This window comes from Leptonychotes weddellii, chromosome 4 (genome assembly GCF_054177405.1).
Source record: "Leptonychotes weddellii isolate Sample4059 chromosome 4, ASM5417740v2, whole genome shotgun sequence".
Classification (NCBI taxonomy): domain Eukaryota; kingdom Metazoa; phylum Chordata; class Mammalia; order Carnivora; family Phocidae; genus Leptonychotes; species Leptonychotes weddellii.
The window spans coordinates 136,163,939-136,185,533 of NC_138372.1; the positions used below are offsets into that span (position 1 = coordinate 136,163,939).

Below are 21,595 nucleotides of genomic sequence, written 5' to 3' on the forward strand. Positions count from 1 at the left end.
CTCTCTTCTTGTCATTTAAATATGTTAGTAGATCATTAATAACATATGTGATTATGGACTCTATCTGCAAATGAATCTTAGTAGATATGTGACTAGTCGCAGCAGAAAAGCCATTCAGGTCCAGGAGCACATAACCTTCCTCTCTAGGCTCAGGTTGGGTCACCTGCTATGTTTACAGATTTAAATGGCTAAAATCCAATTCTCTACTCACAGCTCTACTCTTGCCTAGAAGAATTTATAAAGCTTGAGATAATAACTTGGGGGAGGAAATGGTGTGCTAGTGAAAATAACACTAAGAATTTAAATACAATTTTTGAGACTTGGTCTACAGTTAAAACATGTAACAAATCCACTAGGTAAGTCATGAGAATGATACGAATACTAGCATAGGGTATGAAGTTTTCAGTTTCAACTCAAGTATAATCGGGTCACATAGCTGAAGAAAATGTCCATCATTCTATAGTTTTTGAAAAATTGGTCTTAATTCTTAAATTGCTTTCTTTATCTGAAAACGTTCACCAGCCAAGGTATACACCATCACAGAATGTCACTTACAGACTCTCATTTTAAAGATACCCTTAATTTTCCAAAGGACAGTTAGAATAGGGCTCATTTTCAGAAAGAAAAAGATGATTCACTGTTCTAACTCAGGACTGGAAAGGTGATATCCTTATGGGGGAGGCTCATAAAAGACATCGTAGGAGAAATGACTGCTCTCAAACTTTTGGTCCAGGAGTGAGGTTGGGGGGTGAACACGTCTCTCTGAAACAAAGCAGCTGACGCTCGAAGTTGTGTGGGAAGGGCGGCCTGTGTGTTCTGTGGCCAAATCGTGAATGCACATTTTTGTGTGACAGTCCTGCTTGGGGAGCCAGGCTCTCATTAAGTTCTAGCCGGTTCGATGTTCACGAGGGGGACATCCAGGGTGTGGGGAACACTTCAAATTACATTTCGTGAGGACACGAGACTGTCAAAGCTTAGGAAGGCCCTGCTGTTAAAGGTCCGTGGAATGCTCATCAGCACAAACTAGCTGCGGACACAAAGGGAGGTTTTTTAAAGGTGGTATTGAATAACAGGCCAGCAGCCGTTCCCTCTTGGCGGCTTAGACCTCTTTCTTCTCTCCACTTTGGCTCTTTGTTGAGTCACTTCCATCAGGCAAAGTTCCATAGGATAAGCCATTTGGATCTGGTTGTATTTTGTCCAACATTTGTTTCCCTGTGGAGATAACGATCACAAAAAATCTTTTGCGCTCTTAGAAAAGAATACGTCTTAATAATAATTTCCCCTCTCTTTAGGCCACATTTTATTCCCTTTTTTTTTTTTTTTTTTTTTAGTGCTCTGTGGTCACCCCTCTGCACAGAAGAGATCAACGTCAGGAAGAAAAGGCCCTAGAACTCCGTGTCCCTTGTGGTGACCACACACTCTCCACAGGAGACAATGGTCTCCCCGCCACACAGGGCCTCCTGGGCTGGGCATGGAAACCGGGTTGGATCGGTCAAGAGATGAACATGAAGCATCCACTCATCTCCACACCTTCCATCCCAGTGTCCTTTCTCCTTTTCCGTGTTTGCTCTAATGCACGTAACAACAAAGAAAAGCAGATTTCCATAGCAGCTTCTAAAAGCTGTTGCTGATCCTATGTATGGGGCTTTGTGAACTGAAAAATCGAATCAAATGGTATTTTCTACCCAAGTGCCCCTAACCACACAAGTCATTCATAATGCACAGTTTTGCCACGAATGCCAATCTTTGCCTTGAACGCTCTTAGCTGGTAAGAGGGCCCAAGAGGGAGAGAGAACACGGAATTCCTTGGGTCATATTTTCTCAGTTGTAGGGACAAGGCTTTAATGGCTTTTGCTTCAAAGTCTGGGACCTAACAGAATGGTATAGGAAGCTGTCAGAACATCATTACTTTGGTCTAGAAACCTGTAGGTTGCCCCAAATGCCTAGCAAAGCTGGACATACTGGGTGGGCAGGGGAGGAGGTGAGGACACAGCCCACCATTTGCTTTGTTCTGAACATCGCTTCTGCTGTCTACATGACGACAGTGAGTTATTTCCCAGTGAGAGCGGAGGACTGCAAAGATGGTGCGTGTGAAGTGGATCGGGATGAAGAACGCAAGGGGGAAGGGGAGAAGCTCTCCCTGTTCAGGCGACGGTGAAGAACGTCCCTTTTGGCCCCACCGTGCACAGGCCACTGCAGTCTTCGCCAGGAATGATGGTCCTTGGCAGCCTAAGCTCCCGTCCTTAGAAGTTCCTTCAAAGGCTCTCCGAGCAGCAGGGGACCCCTGCTATAGCCATTCCCTACTTCTGTCCCCACCCTTTTTCAGTTTAAGGGAACCCAAAAAAAGAAATTGGCAACATCCCCCAAATCAAGAAAATGGGGCCAGTTCTCTTATATCCCTAGTGTTCTGTGCAAAACCGACATTCAAATAAATGATTAGTAACACTGACAGTTAAAACATCACCTCTGGTTTCATGGTTAAATAGACATTTTCTTGGGTTATAAGAATTATGTTTTATATTAATCTTAACACCCCAAATAATACTGGCAACTACTAATTTATAAAGTTTTCCATCATAAATTAAAGAGTATACTGTTTTACCAGGAATATTTCCAAAATCAATGTAAGATTGTGGCAGATGTTCCTTTTCTCGATTTCTTGTGACCAAAAGCACACCAAGGAATGACAGAAAACACCTGTAAGAACAATATTAATAAGGAACACAAGAACACTGAAACAACCCATGGTGTTAAATAACAGCTCCATAAGTCTACATGATGACATAAATTCCACTGGTTTTGTTTTTCCTGTTTCTCATGGTAAGCCTCCTAGAACTTGTCTTAATTGCTGCAGCCAATTATATTTTTCCCCAGAACCAAGACTTGGGCAGCTTCCAATAAATCTCTGCCCCAGGTTTTTACCATCTGGAGGCTAATTCCGGCTCTAAACCCTTTGGGTAGACACTAGGTCTCGTTTTCTACCCATGCATGCCCAGACCCATTATTGGCATGCAACACGAGCAAGTATGTGTGTGTGTGTGTGTGTGTGTGTGTGTGTGTATATATATATATATATATATATATATATATATATTTCTTTAATTTTCTAAGAAATCTAATTGTCCTTGGCCATAAGAATAGTCATAGTTTCCAGATCCTAGAAGTTTAGGCTTGCCCAAGTATCTTATGAAATCGAATTTTCAAGCTAGATGGTTTTCTACGCTGAAAATAAGCTGGGCTCAAGTCTGCATAATAATGGTCATGCAGAACACCAGAGCAAGAAACAGCTAAGCATTAATGGAGGGCCAGCTGGAACCAACAGAAGATCTTAGACATTGGTGATGTTCTGTCAAAGTTCTGCTCTCTGCTTGCAAGAATGTCAGCAATGATGCCAACTGAATTTCCAGGCAGGGTTAAAGATGGGCACCCAGACACAGGAAAGGGATACTACCAATCTGATGTTAGTAGGTCCAAAGCTAATAATCTGCCCCAGACTTAACCTTTTATTCTAGAGAATCCTAGAGGCATCTGTGCTTCCTGAGTGAGTTCTAACCTAGAAATTTCCAAGAGCGGATAGGTCTGATTTAGCACAGAAAGGTCATGGAGTAGCTCCAACAGCTGATGGTGGATTTATCTAGACCTTGGCTGGAACTGAAAATCCCCAGGTTCAGAACCCTCAGAGAGAGACCCAAATTACCAAGTCAAAGACACAGAGTCCTGTGGAGGGTGTTATATTGAAAACTATGTTTCTTTTAAGAGCTCAGGAAACTAATGTTTCTTATATTGTCTTCCAATTTTCTGTACCTCAGATATAATGCCAAAAATCCCACATAAAAGTAATAGGATTTCACATTCCTTACTTATGAGACATCTACTCACCCAAATATATATATAAATACAGTTAGAAAAGCTGCGCCAAGGAACTCCTGATAAAATATGATACCTATAACAGGAATAAAAGACAAACTTAATTTCAGGGTAAGAATATATATACTAGCTTTCAAATTATGTTCATGTATTATTTTTTTCTAAGGATAATTACCCTTAAAATGCACATTCAGTAGCTTAAGTTTAAAAATATTTGCATGCCACACTTACATTTTCAGTAATTTCAAAAAGAACATAGATTCATAGACTTTATATAATGCATTATTATTATAAAATCAACACAATTGACATAGCTTTTGGAAATAGAAATTTCTTATCCAGTCTAGGATTTGTCCCACTGGAAGAGGCAAGGAAAAAAACTCTGGTGACATTTTCCACCTACACTTTTAGGCCAGGGGTCAGCAAGCCCGACCTGAGGGTCTGGGTGGACTCTGGGGCCTGGGACACGGCATTCCCTTCAGCACAGCGCCTGGCTGCCCAGGCTGATGCTCTTGGCAATGCCTCGTGCGCGCTCACGCACTGGAGGACGTGGGAACCATTCTCCCCAGCTCTGTTTCTCACTGCCAAGCCCCTCTCCCTTCTCTTCCTTCTGCTCTTCCCTTTTGGGGGAAGGAAAACTTGGATGTGTTATTTATTCTGATAAACTTGTCTTCTCTCCGTGTTGGTCCTGATGGCTTCTTCTTGGTCTAAGGTTCCAAAGCCTTCAGAGAGTTATTTTTTTTTTAAAGGTATCTTTAAATTATGTATTATGTGGAACTGAATTTGTGTTTCTGTGTGTGTGTGTGTGTGTGTGTGTGTGTGGTGTTAGCCTGGCTAGTCAGCTGACAAATATTTATGGAGTCCCACGTGCCTGCTGCGATGCGAGGTGCCGTGGCTACCATGATGGACAAGCCAGGGTCCTGTACCCAAGGAGCACTCTCAGAAGCCCATCTCCTCACCTAGAGAATAAACCTCGTTCAGGCAGAAGCCACGTCCAGTTCTAATAAATATTTGTCGAGTGGATAAACAATTTGAGAGCATTCTTCCATGTTATTGCATACTTCCTTGTACTCATTTTAATGTTTCCATGTTATTCTAAGCAGATGTACCATAATATTCATTTCTCTAAGGGCATTTTAAGCAGTTTTGAAATTTTTTTGCTTTAGTCAAGTAGCAATAAACGTCTTTGTACATATTTCTTTCTTTTCTCAGTATTTTAGGATTTTTCTTGTTAGTGCTCCTTAAAGCAGAATTTCTTTTGTAAAGAGTAGAAACATCTTTTTAAAAATTTGTAGTAAAGGGACGCCTGGGTGGCTCAGTTGTTAAGCATCTGCCTTCAGCTCAGGTCATGATCTCAGGGTCCTGGGATCGAGTCCCGCATAGGGCTCCCTACTCAGCGGGGAGCCTGCTTCTCCCTCTCCCTCTGATCCTCCTCCCTGCTTGTGCTCTCTCTGACAAATAAATAAATAAAATCTTTAAAAAAATTTGTAGTAAAATACAAATAACCTAAAGTTTACCATCATAACCATGTTTAAGTTTGCAGTTGTTGTGTGAAGTATATTCACACTGTTGAGCAACTAATCTCCAGACCTTTCTCACTTGGCCACACTGGAAGTCCATACCCATTAAAGGACAGCTCCCCATTTGCCCCTCCTCCAGCCTCTGGCAATCACCACTTTGCTGCCCATTTCTGTAAGTCTGACTATGCCAGATACCTCATATAGGTGCAAACATACAGCATTGGTCTTTTTATGACTGGCTTATGTCACTCAGCATAATGTCCTCAAGGTTCATCCATGTTGTCGCATGGGTTAGAATTTCCTTCCTTTTTAAGGCTGAATAATATTACATTGTATGACATGCCACATTTTCACTTTCTACTCATCTATCAATGGACATCTGAATTGCTTCCACCTTTTGGCTATTGTGAATAATGCTGTTATCACCCAGGCATACAGGTATCTCTTCGTGTCCTTGCTTTTGATTCTTTCAGATGTGTGCCCAGAAGTGGAATTGCTGGACTATATGGTAATTCTATGTTTAATGTTTGGAGGAACTGCCATAGTGTTTTCCATAGTGGCTGCTCCATTTTACACGCCCGCCAACAGTGTGTAGAATTCAAATTTTTCCACATCCTCAGCAATACTTGTTAATTTTGTTGTTGTTGTTGTTTTGTTTTGTTTTTGCTAGTAGCCATCCTAATGGGTATAAGGTGGTATCTCCTCATGGTTTTGACTTAAATTTCCCTAAGGATTAGTGATGTTGAGCATCGTCTCATGTGCTTATTGGTCATTTGTACATCTTCTCTGAGACGTGCCTATTCAAGGCCTTTGCCCAGCTTTAGACTGGGTTATTTTTGTTGTTGTTGTTGTTGTTGAGCTGTAGGATCAGAGACTAGAAACATTTTTCAGGCTCTCGATAAAGATTATGAAACTGAGCCCTAGGAGGGCGGTCCATGCCACCCAACTCCACGAGAGCTCCTCCGGCCTCAGTTATTGCAACAAAAAGAACTAAACAGAAACCTTACTAGTTTCTAGGCAAAATATGTTATTGCGTTTTAATCTTAAGCTAGACTTTTTGATGGGGGCAAAAAGGGAAAGTTAGTCAAGAAGCTTCACCTCCATTCCACACTTCAGCAACAGCAAATGAATGATCGCTCCCAGAAAGCTCCAGCCTCCCTGACTCATCAATTACTTGGTGTGTTGAGTATTGAGATTCCAGCCCTGTTGGTCCTCCTACAAAATGTTCTTTTCAAGGGAACTACCTTTTTTTTTTATACATCTTTACAACATTAATATTAACTATTAGGACGTATGTCATGCCTGCAACTCTTTTTGGCCCTATTAATTTTTTTTTCTAGTAATTCTAGGGCACACAAATGTGCAGTCTTTTCTTACTTTCTTTTGTCAACAAGCATAAAATGCTAAAAAAAAAAATCAGATGTCTTGGTATATGATCTTTCTCTTTAAAAGTAAGGTTCAATTTTGGGAAATAAAAAAAATGCATTGATTACTCTTAAAAACTGCCCACTAGCAGTCACATTGTTTGCCATGAAATAAGAAAGATGTGCCAATTAGGAAACATAATCCTTAATTGCTTCCAAAATGCATAAATTTTGCTTTGGGAAATGAACTTCCAATATGAGAAGGTAGTAAATATATACAATAAGCCAGTAAACTAGGCCACACCAGTACTAAACTTAGGAGTGAGATACTGGAATCTACTGTATTTTGATTTGGATCAAGTTTCAAATTTGTGCTTTTTTAAGAACACTTTTGTGTCTCATATATATATAATTGTCAGTAAATACCAAAGAACTATAAGAGCAGAAAAATAGAGGTCAGAGCAGCAAGGATAGTGGTTTCTATTCTCATCTGCTTGGCCTTCCCTGGAACACTGGGTTCAGTTTCGGATTCAATTTTGGATCCCTCTGTCTGATCAAGGCAGTGAGGGACAGGGAGGGAAGAGTTCATGGAAATAGGGATGTTTGGTCCAGAGAGAAGATACAAGAGGACCCTTCAGCTGCTTTGATTATCAGAAGGGCTGGCAAGGAGAAGACTCCAGAAAGCAGAACTAAGATGAGAGTCTTGAATTCACAGGGAGGCTAGTTTCAAGGCCAGTATAAGGAAACACTTTCCAATCATTTGAGCTCTCCAAATAATTAGAGTGATCCAAAACAGGACTGCGCTATCTCTGGAGACAGAGAGCCCTGGGGAGCCTTCACACAAAGCAGAATAACCCATCCTAGGGGACGTGATGGAGGGAATTCAGTCCTGGGCGGAGGTGAGGACAATATGACGTGGGCTACACAGTTCCTTATAAACTAGAGATTCCTTGGTTGTCTCATTTACTCTGACAGAAACTTGATTTATGCCTGGTGTGGGGGTAGAATCACCTGAGGATAGAAAGCCAAAGCTCACCTGCAATAACAGCACTGGTCGTAAAGAAAACATGGTTGACCGGCACCACCATCGTCGTAGCATAGAGTTTCGTGGCTTGATTCAGGAACCTAGAGCAGGAGGCACTTACTGAAGCCCTGGCTTTAAGAGACGCTCAGCAATAAGTTAACAATAACATCAAGAAACGCATGTCCTTAAGCTACAACTACAAAGGGAGAGGAAGTGCAGTAAAAGGGCATTTTCAATCAGCAGTCATTGCTTATATGCATCTGATGTATGAGATCAGATGTCAGGTTTTATGGTCTGTTTAAACCAACAACAGTAACAATGAAAAGCAATTAATCATATTCTGAGGCCACAGAAGTTTGAGTTGGAAGCGATTCAAGCTGCTGGACCAGTATCACACTGGAGCTGATTCATTAGGATAGACCCTAGAATCTGTTAAATAGCATATCTGGGGAATAGTATAGCTATCCATTGACATGCCACGTGCCAAGAAAGAAGATGGAGAAGTGAAGGAATGTTTAGCGTTTGGAAAACAATGCTCAGGACGCCAGCTGCAGAGCACATGTGGGAGCCCAGCGTCTCACTCTGGCCACCAGCGTGGTTCCAGCCCCGCCAAAGACGATGCATTGCCCTGTCACTGACACCAACCGGACAATTTAAAAAAAAAGTGCTTAGGTCCTATTCTAGCACAACTGAAAAAAAATGTTCTGTGGGTAGAGCCCAGGCGTGCCTGAGCGTGTGTGTGTACACACGTGCCCATGTGCACACACTTACGTACATATACGTGTGCGTCTGTGTACATATATGTACGTATCTGTGAACAAACACATATCCTCAGGCGGTTTCACTGGGTGGCCAGTCCTACGGTTCTCGTGCGTTCACCGTCGCTCCAGTGTGGCAGAGGCAGGGACTGGAACAAGGGGGATGGGAAAATGCAGGGTACCTTCAGTTCTACCTGCCACTGAAATCCACAAAGCGGAGTTGAAAGATAACAATGCTCGTCTTGAAACTCCAAAAGATATTCTAGCGGTGCTGACGAACTCAGAAGAAGAAAGGGAGATGAAACAAAGTAGGGAGAGCCAAGCCTGAGAAACACACTCATTCTCATAAGGAAATGACAAGTGAAACAGTGACCAAGCATTGGGGTTCTCCAGTCATTGTCCACATTCCATTTGCAGCAGGGCCCATGTCCGACCCGCAGCTATTAGACTTGACTGCCAGCGCCTGCGGAGGGGAGCGCTCTCTTCCTGAGTGTAGGCTCTGATTTCCCAGCTGACACTGGGATGGTGCTTTTGCACAGCATTTTGGGATAAACAGAAAACTTCCTGGCTGACTAAAGACAGCCTCGCAGGCAAAGGCATAATCACGATGTGAAATGGAGGGGAAGTGACTGGAGCAGATGGAGGTGGGGGGAGAGAAGAACAGAAATTTAAAATGTTCCATGTCACCACCATTAGGCCCCCAGAGAAACATAAAACAATCATTCCGCCATCCCAGGGGTACAAAGAAAATTCTGGCCAATGACGCAAAGTTCTGGGGAAAGGATTTCCCTCCCAGCCAAACGTCTGGTTTTGTCCATCCCTGGGCAATTAATGAGCATGAGCTAAGGATGAAGGTGAAAGGTTCATGTATTTCCTATATTTAGAATGAAATCCTGGATGTGGACCTGCCCCTTTGATTTATTGCTAATGACAACCTGCGTACGATGGATATTAATTACAAGCAGAAGAGCATCAGGAAAGTATCAAAGTGCACTTAGCTAGATTACGGCCATACTTTAGAACTCACAAGACATGAAGGCAATGCTCAGTAAAAAAAAAAAACCAAAAAACCTTATTATTGGACACGAAGGATAAAGCGAGGCATGCTGGCTGAGGATAAGCTGTAGACCTTTCACCCTTAGAAATCAGTTGCACCTCATTTTAATTATCAACAGATGCCAATAAAGATTAATGCTCAGAGAAGCACAGGAATGTTGAAAGATGAGTGAGTATGCAGAAGCTAACTTACTTGACTTGGAAAACACAAGATGCGATCATGATGATAAACATGATATAGAAGATGGGATAAGTTAGTTGCATTTTATCTGTCACAGAAAAAGTGATCATGCCTGAGACTGCTTTTACCGAGATAACAGTCAGCGAGGCTGAAAAAGAAAACAAGAAACACAAATAAAATACATTGTTGAGACAGAATCACAAACAAATATCTCCAGTTTGCACAGTGGCGCCGTCGATAACCCCCGTTATGCTTTTGGAATGCAGGCTCGCATGAGGTGGCGGTAGGATGGGGTGCCAGACAACCAGTAGTTCTCTCGCCCGAAGCCGCGCTGGACTCTGAATTTGCTTAAATCAGCTAAAGATCTGCTGTGCGACAGGGTGCTTTTTATCTTTGTGGCAAGATGCTTATTTTCCAGCCCTAACTGTTGAAAGGATGCCTCAGAGTCTATAATTACTAGGAGATGGGAGAGCAGAAAACAATGTAGGGGGAGAGAAGAAAAGTCAGACAGTCCATGTGACACGAAGGGGAAAATAACTATTAAACTATACTGAAAAAAATTTAAAGCCAAACAGATGAGCAAACCGGAGTGTGGAAGGCAGCTCACTCTGTGAGTTTACTAAGAGTTGTACTGAGTCTCTGTATGAGCTTTTTTGTTCATAAATGTCTAGAAGTTTCATGAAAAATATATATATATATATTTTTTTTACAAAGACAGTAATAGGAAGCAGGACCACAGCTGAGTATGCATTTCTAAGAGTCAACCATAAATCTAAGGTTTACATAAGCAATGTCTATTCTCTATATGCTAAAGAGGAACATATCCATAGGAGAACAAATTTTTCATAGGTCCCAAATAGCAATGAAGTGACTTGATAAGGTTATAACATGAAAGCAACGAAGCATTTTCTAGAAGCACCATGTCTCTGTAGGAAGAAAATCATGTTTTCTTTCTGTTTTTGTTCATTTAATGTTGCATATAATTCCATAACTTAGCTGAAACCTACAGAAAGTGAAAAAATAATTTTTACATGAAATCAAGTAACTATAATCAAAGGCAATGTGAAGGAGAAACATTATCTTTGGTGCTGTTGGTCATAATATATGTGGGCTTTATCCCTTTTAGCTTTTGAATATTTTAGCTTTCATATATTTTATATGTATATATAAAATCAGTTTAAAATAGCAGCTGATGGGGGTGCCTGGGTGGCTCAGATGGTTGGGCGTCTGCCTTCGGCTCGGGTCGTGATTCCGGGGTCCTGGGATCGAGTCCTGCATCGGGCTCCCTGCTCCGTGGGAGGCCTGCTTCTCCCTCTGCCTCTCTCTCTCTCTCTATCTCTCATGAATAAATAATTAAAATCTTTAAAAAAAAAAAATAGCAGCTGATGGCTAACGAGGGAAAGCCTCCCATAATCTCCTTTCCAAAAACTGAAAATATACTTTAATTTGAAGAGTACCACGGCACACTTCCAAATTAGACATTTTCTTTCCATTAAGAGTCATAATTAACGGAGAACAGGTGATAAATTCTAAAAACAAACCCCAAATCTGAACAAAGAGGTCCTTAAAACCAGGCTCCTCTTCATCTCAAAATGTCTTTTGACCTCATCATTTTACATGTTTTCTACAGATTATGACAATAGTCATACCTTAGCTAACCTAGGAATTTTAAATATCTGCAATGATGTGTGTCACTTGATGGTTTAAGTTTGTAAGGTTAGCTCTTAAGGGACCTTGGTTTCCTCCTCAAAATTTTGCTTGCAATTAGAGCACAATGTGGTTATGGTCTTGTGGTCCGAATAGCCAGGTTTCCCAAAGGGATCATTAATGGGAAGGAGTTGAACACACTGTTCCATTAGCCTCACAACCTTCGGATTGCAAAGGCCCTTCAAGGTCATCTAATGCAACTACCATCTGATGTTAAATTATACTTAAACGCAAAACAAAAGCAAAAGTAGACTTTTTTATTAAACAGCTAAACGAACTATCGGCTTGCTATAGTTAATCACTGTATTTTCAAAGCATGTACAATCATCAACTGATTAATCACTCTATTGTAACTCCGCAAGTTACTTCTAGGCTGGTGACAAGTATTTCCATTTTATTTTTGGGTGAGCATGTGGTTAATGAAGACAGGTGAAAATACAAAATTTAACGCAGTATCATTCTAATATATATATATATAAATATAAAGTATTTATGTATCTTCTCTTTTTATATACAGAAAAAAAGTCTAGGAAAAATGCTAGAATAAACTACATCAAGATGCTATCAGTGGTTATCTCTAGGCACTGGGATTATGAATAATCTTTAAACTCATTTTTTTTAAGCTTTATTATAAAAGTTTACATGTTCCTTTAAGAAAATTGGGAAAAATGCAGAAAAGCCTGGAAAGAAAAGTGAAAATCACCTGTAATCTCAACACTCATCCCCAAATCATTTTTAACATTTGGGAATATTTCTTTGTAGCTATTTTTCTGTCTCTAAGTATGAATATATTGTAACATATGAATCATACAGTATATACTATTTAGGAACCTATTTTCAATTGCCACTAAGTATTTTCTATGCCATTAAATATTCTTCTAAAGCATGATTTTCATCAGCTGGGGAATATGCCTTTGCATCAGTGTATACTTTATCTTGGCAATTCCCTATTTTTGCATATTTAGGTTGCATCTTTTTTTTTTTTTTTGGTATTAAAAATGAGGCTGTGATGAATATTCCTGAACACAAATCTTTGCAACTCTGCCAGTTGCCCTAGGAAAATCACCTAAAGGGGACTTTGTTAACAGCTGCTGTTCTTCTGAAATACACTGGCAAGCCGCCTTCTATAGAGTACCAGTCACACTCCCATAATACTGTACAGCAGTGCTCAGTTACATGGATTTTTATATTTTTCTTGATGAATCTCTTTTCTTAATTCTCAACAGTAGACATTAGAGCAAACCATTTTTATCGGACATAGCTGACCTGTGTTTGAAATCTGGCCTTCTCAGTTCCCTCCTACTTCATCAATTGCTCCTTCCAGAGACTTTCCCAAATTGCCATCAATGTCTCCTTATTAGAGCCATCAATATTTCATTTATTAATTTGGCTTCTCTAATCTGAGCATGCAGAGCAGAGAGAAGGACCTCCTAGCTTTCCAGCTTCCTGATCAGCTGAGCATTCTGCTGGGAGTCTTAAGACTCCTTTAAGAAAGAAGACTGCAAGGGCACCTGGGTGGCTCAGTCATTAAGCGTCTGCCTTCAGTTCAGGTCATGATCTCAGGGTCCTGGGATCGAGCCCCGTGTCGGGCTCCCTGCTTGGCAGGAGGCCTGCTTCTCCCTTTCCCACTCCCCCTGCTTGTGTTCCCTCTTTCACTGTGTATCTCTGTCAAATAAATAAATAAAATCTTAAAAAAAAAAAAAGAAAAAGAAAGAAGATTGCAGGCACAAGCATGGGGCACCACCCACCAGAAGCCAGATCTCTTTCTTCCCAGTTGCCCTCACTTTGTTTTCTTTTTTAGTTCATTTTTAAATCTGTCACACAAACAATATTATGTTAATAAAGTAAAAGAAAAATCCACCTGCCTACTGCCTCTCATTCATTTCCAGTGTATGCCTCATGCGTGCTTTTTTTTTTAAAATTTTACTTTATTTTATTATGTTATGTTAGTCACCATACAATACATCATTAGTTTTTGATGTAGTGTTCCATGATTCCTTATTTTCGTATAACACCCAGTGCTCCATGCAGAACGTGCCCTCCTTAATATCCATGCGTGCTTTTAATCACAGCGAAGGTAGGTATAATATTGTGTGCTACTCTTTCATTTAACCTGACACTATACATATTTTTCAAAGCTGCTACATGATTTTCACAATCATTTTTTTCTTGTAAAAGTCATTACTGATCATTGTAAAATGCCCAGCCAGCACAGGTAAGTATAAAGTGAAGAGTGGGTATCTTTTTCCATTTTTTTACTGTAGTGAGAACACTTCTGGTTTTCACCAATGGGTGTGCTCCAGCTTTTGGGTTAAGAGAAATATGTTCTTGGGGTGCCTGGGTGGCTCAGTCGTTAAGCATCTGCCTTTGGCTCAGGTCATGATCTCAGGGTCCTGGGATCGAGCCCCACATCAGGCTCCCTGCTCCACGCGAAGCCTGCTTCTCCCTCTCCCACTCCCCCTGCTTGTGTTCCCTCTCTCACTGTGTCTCTCTGTCAAATAAATAAAATCTTAAAAAAAGAGAGAGAGAAATATGTTCTTCCAATGTCATAGAGACAGAGAATAGAATGGTGGTTGTCAGCGGCTGGGGATAGGGGCAGATGGGGTGATGTAGGTCAAAGGGTCCAAATGTTTAGTTTAAGAAGAGCTAAGTTCTGAGGATCTAAGACACAGCATGGTGACTACAGTTAATAACGCGGTACTGTGTACTCCAAGGTTGCTGAGAGATCTTAAGCATTCTCACTGCACACACACAAAACAGTGAACTATATTAACCATACGAGGTGATAAATATGTTCATTATATCTTGAGCTCGGTAATCACTCTACAACGTATATGCATATCAAATTATCGTGTTGTGTACTTTAGATATATACGCTATATGTGTTAATTATTTCCCAATAGTGAAAATTATTAAAAAGAGAGAAATATGTTGTTAACACACAGATATTTCTATTCTGATTGCATTTCAAATTCTTTATTAGGAGTGGATATTAAACTTTAACATGTCTTTTCAGCATCGATTTACATGATATTTCCCTTCTGAGTCATTAACATGATGAACTATGTTAATGGATTTCTTAAAGAACCATCCTTTCATTCCCATAATTAATTTAGTTAATTCAAAATGTTTACTTTGCACTCACTGTCCTCAGTTCTAGGTAATTATATACCGTGTCACTAGAACAGACATGACTGTGTCCTCATAGAACTAATCGGGTGGGGGAGATGAGTTCATACCAGAATATAAGTATATGAGTAACTATGCAAGTACAAATTATTATAAGTGTTACAAAGAAAAAAGAACCAGTTTCATTAAGACCACTTGGTCTTAAATTAAGAATGATTTTTTTTTTCTGGATTCTACCTACCTCTTTTTATTAGAGACTTTTACAGTAATATTCAGTAGTGAAATTAGTTCATGGTATTCTTTATGTGTGGTGTTTGGGATCAGTATTTATACTGATTATGTAAAAAAAAAAAAAGGCGAAAGCTTTCTTCTTATGTCCTCAAATAGTTTGAACAACATCAGAATAATCTGTTTCTTAAAGATTTAAAGGCATTAGTGTCTAGGTTGAAAGTAAAAGTATATAGTCCTGGTTCTTTTCAGGATGTAGCTTCTATTTCCTCCATAGTTATTTTCGTTTATTTAACCAAGTTTTCATATTTGTTTTCAATTTTATTTCTAATTTTGGGTATTTGAGATTTTTTTTTTTTTTTTGTCTTATGGAGGATATATTGTAATGTCTTTAAGCATAGAGTCTTGGGTTTATTTATCAATCCATTGCTTTTCTATTCTCTATTTCATTAATTTTTACCTTTATTAATTGCTCCTTTCTGCTCACCTCAGCTTTATTTCAGTGTTTTTCTTCCCTAACTTTTTGAGTGGAATGCTTGACTTACATTTAAAGAAATGAATTTCCTTCTGAATACAGCATTAGTCATCAACTATAGGTTTAATAGTAAGTGTTTTCATAGTAATTTAAAAAATATATGCTGTAATGAAATCTTGGTTTCCACTTGGGCCCAGCTCCAGTTTAAGAGTAGTGTTAACATTTCCAGATGTTACGGTTTTACTCGTTTCTATTTTTGTTATTATTTTCTGTTTTTCTTTCACTGTGATCTGAGAATGTGGTCTGTACTATTTCAACTTCCTGGACTTTATCAAGGATTTCTTTGTGGCCAATTACACGATTGACTTCTGTAAATGTCACACAGGCACTTGAAAGCAGGTGTATGGTCTGTTTTCAGGATTTAGAGTTCAACATTAGATCAAAATTAAGGACTCATTCCTCTATCCTTACATATCTTTCTGTCTACCTACCTTCCATGAGCTAAGAGAAGTTTCTACTCCTCTCACATTTCTGTTAATGTAGTTTTCAAAAGAGCTGCTGCCCGAGTCTCCTGAGGCCTCCTGGCCTTGGTGTCTCCCCTTCCCACCCCCCAGGCCCACCATGCTGAGCAGCTAAATACTAATGTGGGGCTTCCAGGAGCCTCTGTTGCATCTAATGCTTCCGCCTTGATTTTAACTTAGATAGTAATAGTATGGCCTTCTGCTTTCTTTTACTTTCAAACAGAGTTACTTTGTTTTAGATGACATTTATTTACGTATGAAGCCAAAGTATTTCACAACCAGCAAGGGCCAGTTAGAAAGGGCACTATTTCTACAACTCTCATAGATCTGAACCAGAGAACACTGGCTGAATCCAATTTCAGAATCTTTCAAAATCAGGCTGGGAATTTTTCTGAAGTCCAATTTGGGAATCTTTCTTTATTACCAGGTAAATTTACCCCATTTACATTTATGATCATAACTGATGTGTATGATCTTAATACTGTTATCTTACTTTCCTATTTAAAATTTCCTTTGTTTTCAATATTTTCCTATATACTTCACATTTTGTCTCTCGGTTGTTTCCTTTTGTTCTCCCTATCTGGTAATTCGGAAAGGAACAAATATAAAGTTCTTTTTCTGTTCTTTTGATCAATAGCATACCTGAACATAGTATAAATTTGTTTCTATAAGTAACTACCACAAATACAAATCTTCCAATTTAAAGGAGAGAATTAGGTCGTGAAATGAAAAAAATTGAAAGCTCCAGCCTTCCTTAACATGAGCGCTGCCTGTCCCAATGGTGTAAGTATAACCTACAGAGTCCTAGCAAACAACACCTGATGTATGGATCATCTTATCTGCAAAGAGGCAAAAGAAGCATTATAAATAAATATTTTAAAAGGCAATTTTTCCAAATGATTAGTGAGAGCTCCTAGTGTTGATTTAAATGAGAGAGAGAGAGAGAGTGAGTGTGTGTGTGTGTGTGTGTGTGTGTATGAGAGAGAGGAGGAGAGAGGGTAGATTTTAAAAATATATATAGTGGGCTTATAGAAGCAACACTTTTCAAATTTTATAAGGTGACTCTGGAAACAAAAGGAGATGGGTGGGTCAACAATGAATGAAAGAAATGTATTTAAGAAAATCATACTGCTTACATTTATGTTTCTTATTAGCCACATTTCATTAAAGTTTTTTAAAACATGTAAACAAGATCAGTCTTGCTAAGTAATTCCTGATACAAAAGTTTCAGTTGGGATCATTCATTTGGTCCTCTTTTAATAATTTTCAATTATGTACTAAGAAAGACAATCCTCAAATTGTCAGACAGCAAATAAAATTACCAAGAAGTAAAAACCCTTACATATGTTTTTAAAAGAATTAAACATACCAATTGTAGCCATGGACACGCAAAATATAATTTGCATAATTGAGACTGGGTTTATTACTACAGATCAGAGTTGAAAAGTAGAAATGACGAGAAAGGAATCGAATGAATGCTCAAGAGCCTCCTTCCAATCTCTTTCCTGACTTCGCACGGCTAGATTAGAGAATTAGGAAACAAAGCGCGTCCTTACCGAGAAGTGCCACCAGGGTTAACAGTATCACCATGTGCTTCATTCCCTTTCTCTTATGGAAATATAGCAGAGTGCAGAAAATTAATATTTCTAAAATCTAGAAACGAAAAAGATGAAAAAGAGTAAACTATAAATTATTTTATACAAAGTCTTCAGAATGCCACACTTCCCTTTCTGATTTTGCAACAGTTTTCCTATGAGAGCTGAGGGTGACTGGCGTTCCTAAGATAATTATAAACATATGAGAACAATATAAGGAGCCTCAGGCATCCAGACCCAGAGCTCTAACCTCACCTATATGCCCAAGACCCTGAGATGGGCAACTCCAGTCTCATTTATCCAACGATCTTCTAGGCATCTCCACATGCACGTTTAATAGCCATATCCCCAAAATATGGGCAATGCTAAACTCCTGAGTGCCTTCCTTCCCTACCTATCCCTCCTGGGGCCTTCACCCCCCAATGAATCGCATCAATACATACCTCATTGCATCAGCTGGTAACTCCTTCCTTTCCCCCACTCCCTGACACCTTCTCTCTAACCCCTGCAATAGCTTCCAATTTGTCTCTGATTCGACTCTTGCCTCTACAATCCAGCCATTCAGCAGCCAGAGGAATCATTTCAAAGCACAACTTGAATAATGACATATGTTATTTGTAGAGAACATATATGATACACACATAAGGTATTTACATAATATGACAAGCAGTCGCGTGCCCTGCACCCAGCCAGAGAGAGAGAACCTGCCAAGACCTCTGAAGTCTCTTGCGCACCACTCCCCAATTGTACTCCGCTCCTCCTAGGATCTCCCCAGCAACCACTACAATGAATTTTTGTGTTTACTATTTACTTTCTTTATAGTTTACTACCTTTTATGTATCCTCAAACAGCACCCTGTTTATTTTTGCATATATTTGGACTTTATACATGCAGAATCATACTTGTTTTCACTTCCTGGTTTTTGCATATGTTTGGACTTTATACACCTGAGCCAGCCACAGATGGCCTCCCCCACAGTTCTCTGCAAAGCTCAGATGGCTCCTGCCTTTGGACCTTTGCCCTAACTACTGGAGTTGCCTGGAATACTCCTTCCCCGATCTCCCTACAATGGCTTCTTCCAATCACTCAAATTTCAGCTTGAAGATCACCTCCTCCGAGACATCTTCTCTGACCACTCTGATCCAGCAGAGCCACCCATTGTCTACTGTAGAGAGTTTTATCATCATCTGGACTATTTCCTGTTCATGCTTTTATGGGTTTCTTTTCTGTCTCCCTGACTAGCACATGAATGAGAACAGGGACCTTATCTGTCCTCTTCGCTACTGTCTTCAGTGCCTGGGCACTGTCGGTCACTCAATCCATATTTATGGAATTAATGAATAAATGACACCTCAAATTTATTACGAGCAACTTGCCAAAAGCCAGACCTAATGTCTAAAAAATTGAGTGTTCAATAAATATTAATTGACCAAATGTCTAAAATTTTCCTACCCTTAAGAAAACGGTAACGTAATTTTGAGTTCTCAATTTTATTTTTGTTTTAACATTGTTTCTTTTTTGAAGTCCTTCAGATAACCTGAAGCAAAGCTATTTTTTTTTCAAGGAGGCAGTATCCCTGGACTGAAATCATAAATATGAATGTTTACTTCTCTGACGTCAGACATGTAAAAACACCACCACTAATTTTTTTTCTTAAAAATTACTAGAGTTAGGGACTTCACTACATTCAGGCCTGCATTTTACTTACGGAGCCCTCCTCTAAATCAACATGAATCTCTGCTGTTTCAGTTCAAGGTCTGCTTGTTTTTTACCCCTTTAATTCTCTGTGGGCATGGAAAGCAGCAGGACCATATCTTCCTCATTTAAAAACCTTTCATCTCATATGGAAGATTAAGTCATCCCTCAGTCTTTTCCTGGTTAATTAAACTAATTACTTTAACTTTTTCTTATAGGACTTATTTGCCAGGCCTTTAATTTAATCAAGTCGTGCTACAAAAGCTATTAAACTCCTATCACTTTGCCTTCCCCAAAGCTGCCATCAAAACGTTGGGTGTCCCAATGTCTGTACGGATCTTCAATTGTTAACAGAAATATCCCTGCCGGCTTTGTCCCCGCTTCAACCACAGGCTTCCATTTCTCACATGATACAATTACAAATGACTCACAGCAGCGTTTGGGACCCCTGTATTTGTTGCTGGAGACAAGGAGGTTCTTCCTGCACTAAATGAACAGAGCGTGTTAGCTAAATCTACTAGCAAGAGGATGATTACTTTTGGGAGCGGATGGGGGAAAATGAGGGGAGTTATCAGTTCTAAATATCACATATGACTTTTTTCCAAATTCCATCTCTGTGGCTCCAGATAAATAAAACATGAGCTCCTGTGACTCAGAATGACTGTAGCTGCCCTATGTTCTGTCTTGTGGCAAGAGGTCATAGAGCTCCCAGGAATAAAATATTCAAGCAGCACGAATTCATGTTGGTTTTTTTTTTCCTAGCAACATTTTCTCCCTCTCTGAAAATAACAATATTAAAGCAGCTGTGATTTCTACAGGTTGCTGAGACCCAGGAAGAGGCTGCTTTGCTGACTGCTACCTCAGAGGTCAGAAATAATAACAGCACTTACTGAAGGCTTACTAAATGCTATTCTTGCACTAATTCATGGAATCCTCACAACAACCTTAGGAGGTAGGCACTATTATCCCCATTTGACAGATGAGGAAACCAAGGCTCAGAGGGGTTAAGTGATACACATCTGGTAGGCAGAATAATGGCCTTCCAAAGATGCCCATGTTCTAATCTCTGTAACTTGTGTGTATGTTACTTTACATGGCAAAGGGGCTTTGGAGATGTGATTAAGGCTATGGACCTTGAGATGGGGAGATTATCTTGGATTATCCAAGTGGGTTTGAAGTAATTGTATGAGTCCTAAAAAGCAGAGAACCTTCCCAGGCCTGGTCAGAGAGAGATGTAATGTGAGAAAGAACAGAGTCAAGGAATTCTGGTGGCATTCCTAGCAGCTGGGAAAGGCAAGGAAACGGCTTCTCCTCCAGAGGCTCTAGCAAGGAATATGGCCCTGCCAGTACCTTGATTTTAGTCCAGTGAGACCCGTGTTGGACTTCTGACCTTCAAAACTGTAAGATAAGAAGTCTGTATTGTTTTAAGACACTAAGCTGGTGACAATTTGTTACAGAAGTAATAGGAAACTAACCTAGGTTTTGGTATCTGAAGTCTTTCCAGGGGAACCAACGTTCCATGCTCATGGATTGGAAGAACAAATATTGTGAAGATGTCAATGCTACCTAGAGCAATCTACACATTTAATGCAATCCCTACCAAAATACCATCAACTTTTTTCAAAGAAATGGAACAAATAATCCTAAAATTTGTATGGAACCAGAAAAGACCCCGAATAGCCAGAGGAATGTTGAAAAAGAAAAGCAAAGCTGGCGGCATCGCAATTCCGGACTTCCAGCTCTATTACAAAGCTGTCATCATCAAGACAGTATGGTCCTGGCACAAAAACAGACACATAGACCAATGGAACAGAACAGAGAGCCCAGAAATGGACCCTCAACTCTATGGTCAACTAATCTTTGACAAAGCAGGAAAGAATGTCCAGTGGAACAAAGATAGTCTCTTCAACAAATGGTGTTGGGAAAATTGGACAGCCACATGCAGAAGAATGAAACTGGACCATTACACCACACACAAAAATAGACTCAAAATGGATGAAAGACCTAAATGTGAGACAGGAGTCCTTCAAAATCCGAGAGAAGAACACAGGCAGCAATCTCCTCTACCTCAGCCGCAGCAACTTCTTCCTACATACATCGCCAAAGGCAAGGGAAGCAAGGGCAAAAATGAACTGTTGGGACTTCATCAAGATAAAAAGCTTTTGCACAGCAAAGGAAACAGTCCACAAAACCAAAAGACAACTGACAGAATGGGAGAAGATATTTGCAAATGACATATCAGATAAAGGGCTAGTATTCAAAATCTATAAAGAACTGATCAAACTCAACACCCAAAGAACAAATGATCCAATCAAGAAATGGGCAGAAGACACGAACAGACATTTTTCCAAAGAAGACATCCAAATGGCCAACAGACACATGAAAAAGTGCTCAACATCGCTCGGTATCAGGGAAATCCAAATCAAAACCTCAATGAGATACCACCTCACACCAGTCAGAATGGCTAAAATTAAC

General features: G+C 39.8%; 1 protein-coding gene across 1 annotated transcript in view; it reads right to left on the bottom strand.

Moving 5' to 3' along the window:
* Positions 1–324: 324 nt before the first annotated feature.
* The window catches only part of NIPAL2 (NIPA like domain containing 2), a 65,194-nt gene continuing 43,923 nt past the window's right edge, over positions 325–21,595 (bottom strand). Inside the window, exons 6-12 of the mRNA XM_081817133.1 lie at positions 19,552–19,697; positions 17,387–17,483; positions 9,783–9,918; positions 7,788–7,876; positions 3,880–3,943; positions 2,603–2,697; positions 325–1,212 (exon numbers count right to left, since the gene is read on the bottom strand). Of these exons, the coding sequence (XP_081673259.1) occupies positions 1,100–1,212; positions 2,603–2,697; positions 3,880–3,943; positions 7,788–7,876; positions 9,783–9,918; positions 17,387–17,483; positions 19,552–19,697 (740 nt within the window). The 3' untranslated portion in view covers positions 325–1,099. The remainder of the gene's footprint in view (positions 1,213–2,602; positions 2,698–3,879; positions 3,944–7,787; positions 7,877–9,782; positions 9,919–17,386; positions 17,484–19,551; positions 19,698–21,595) is intronic.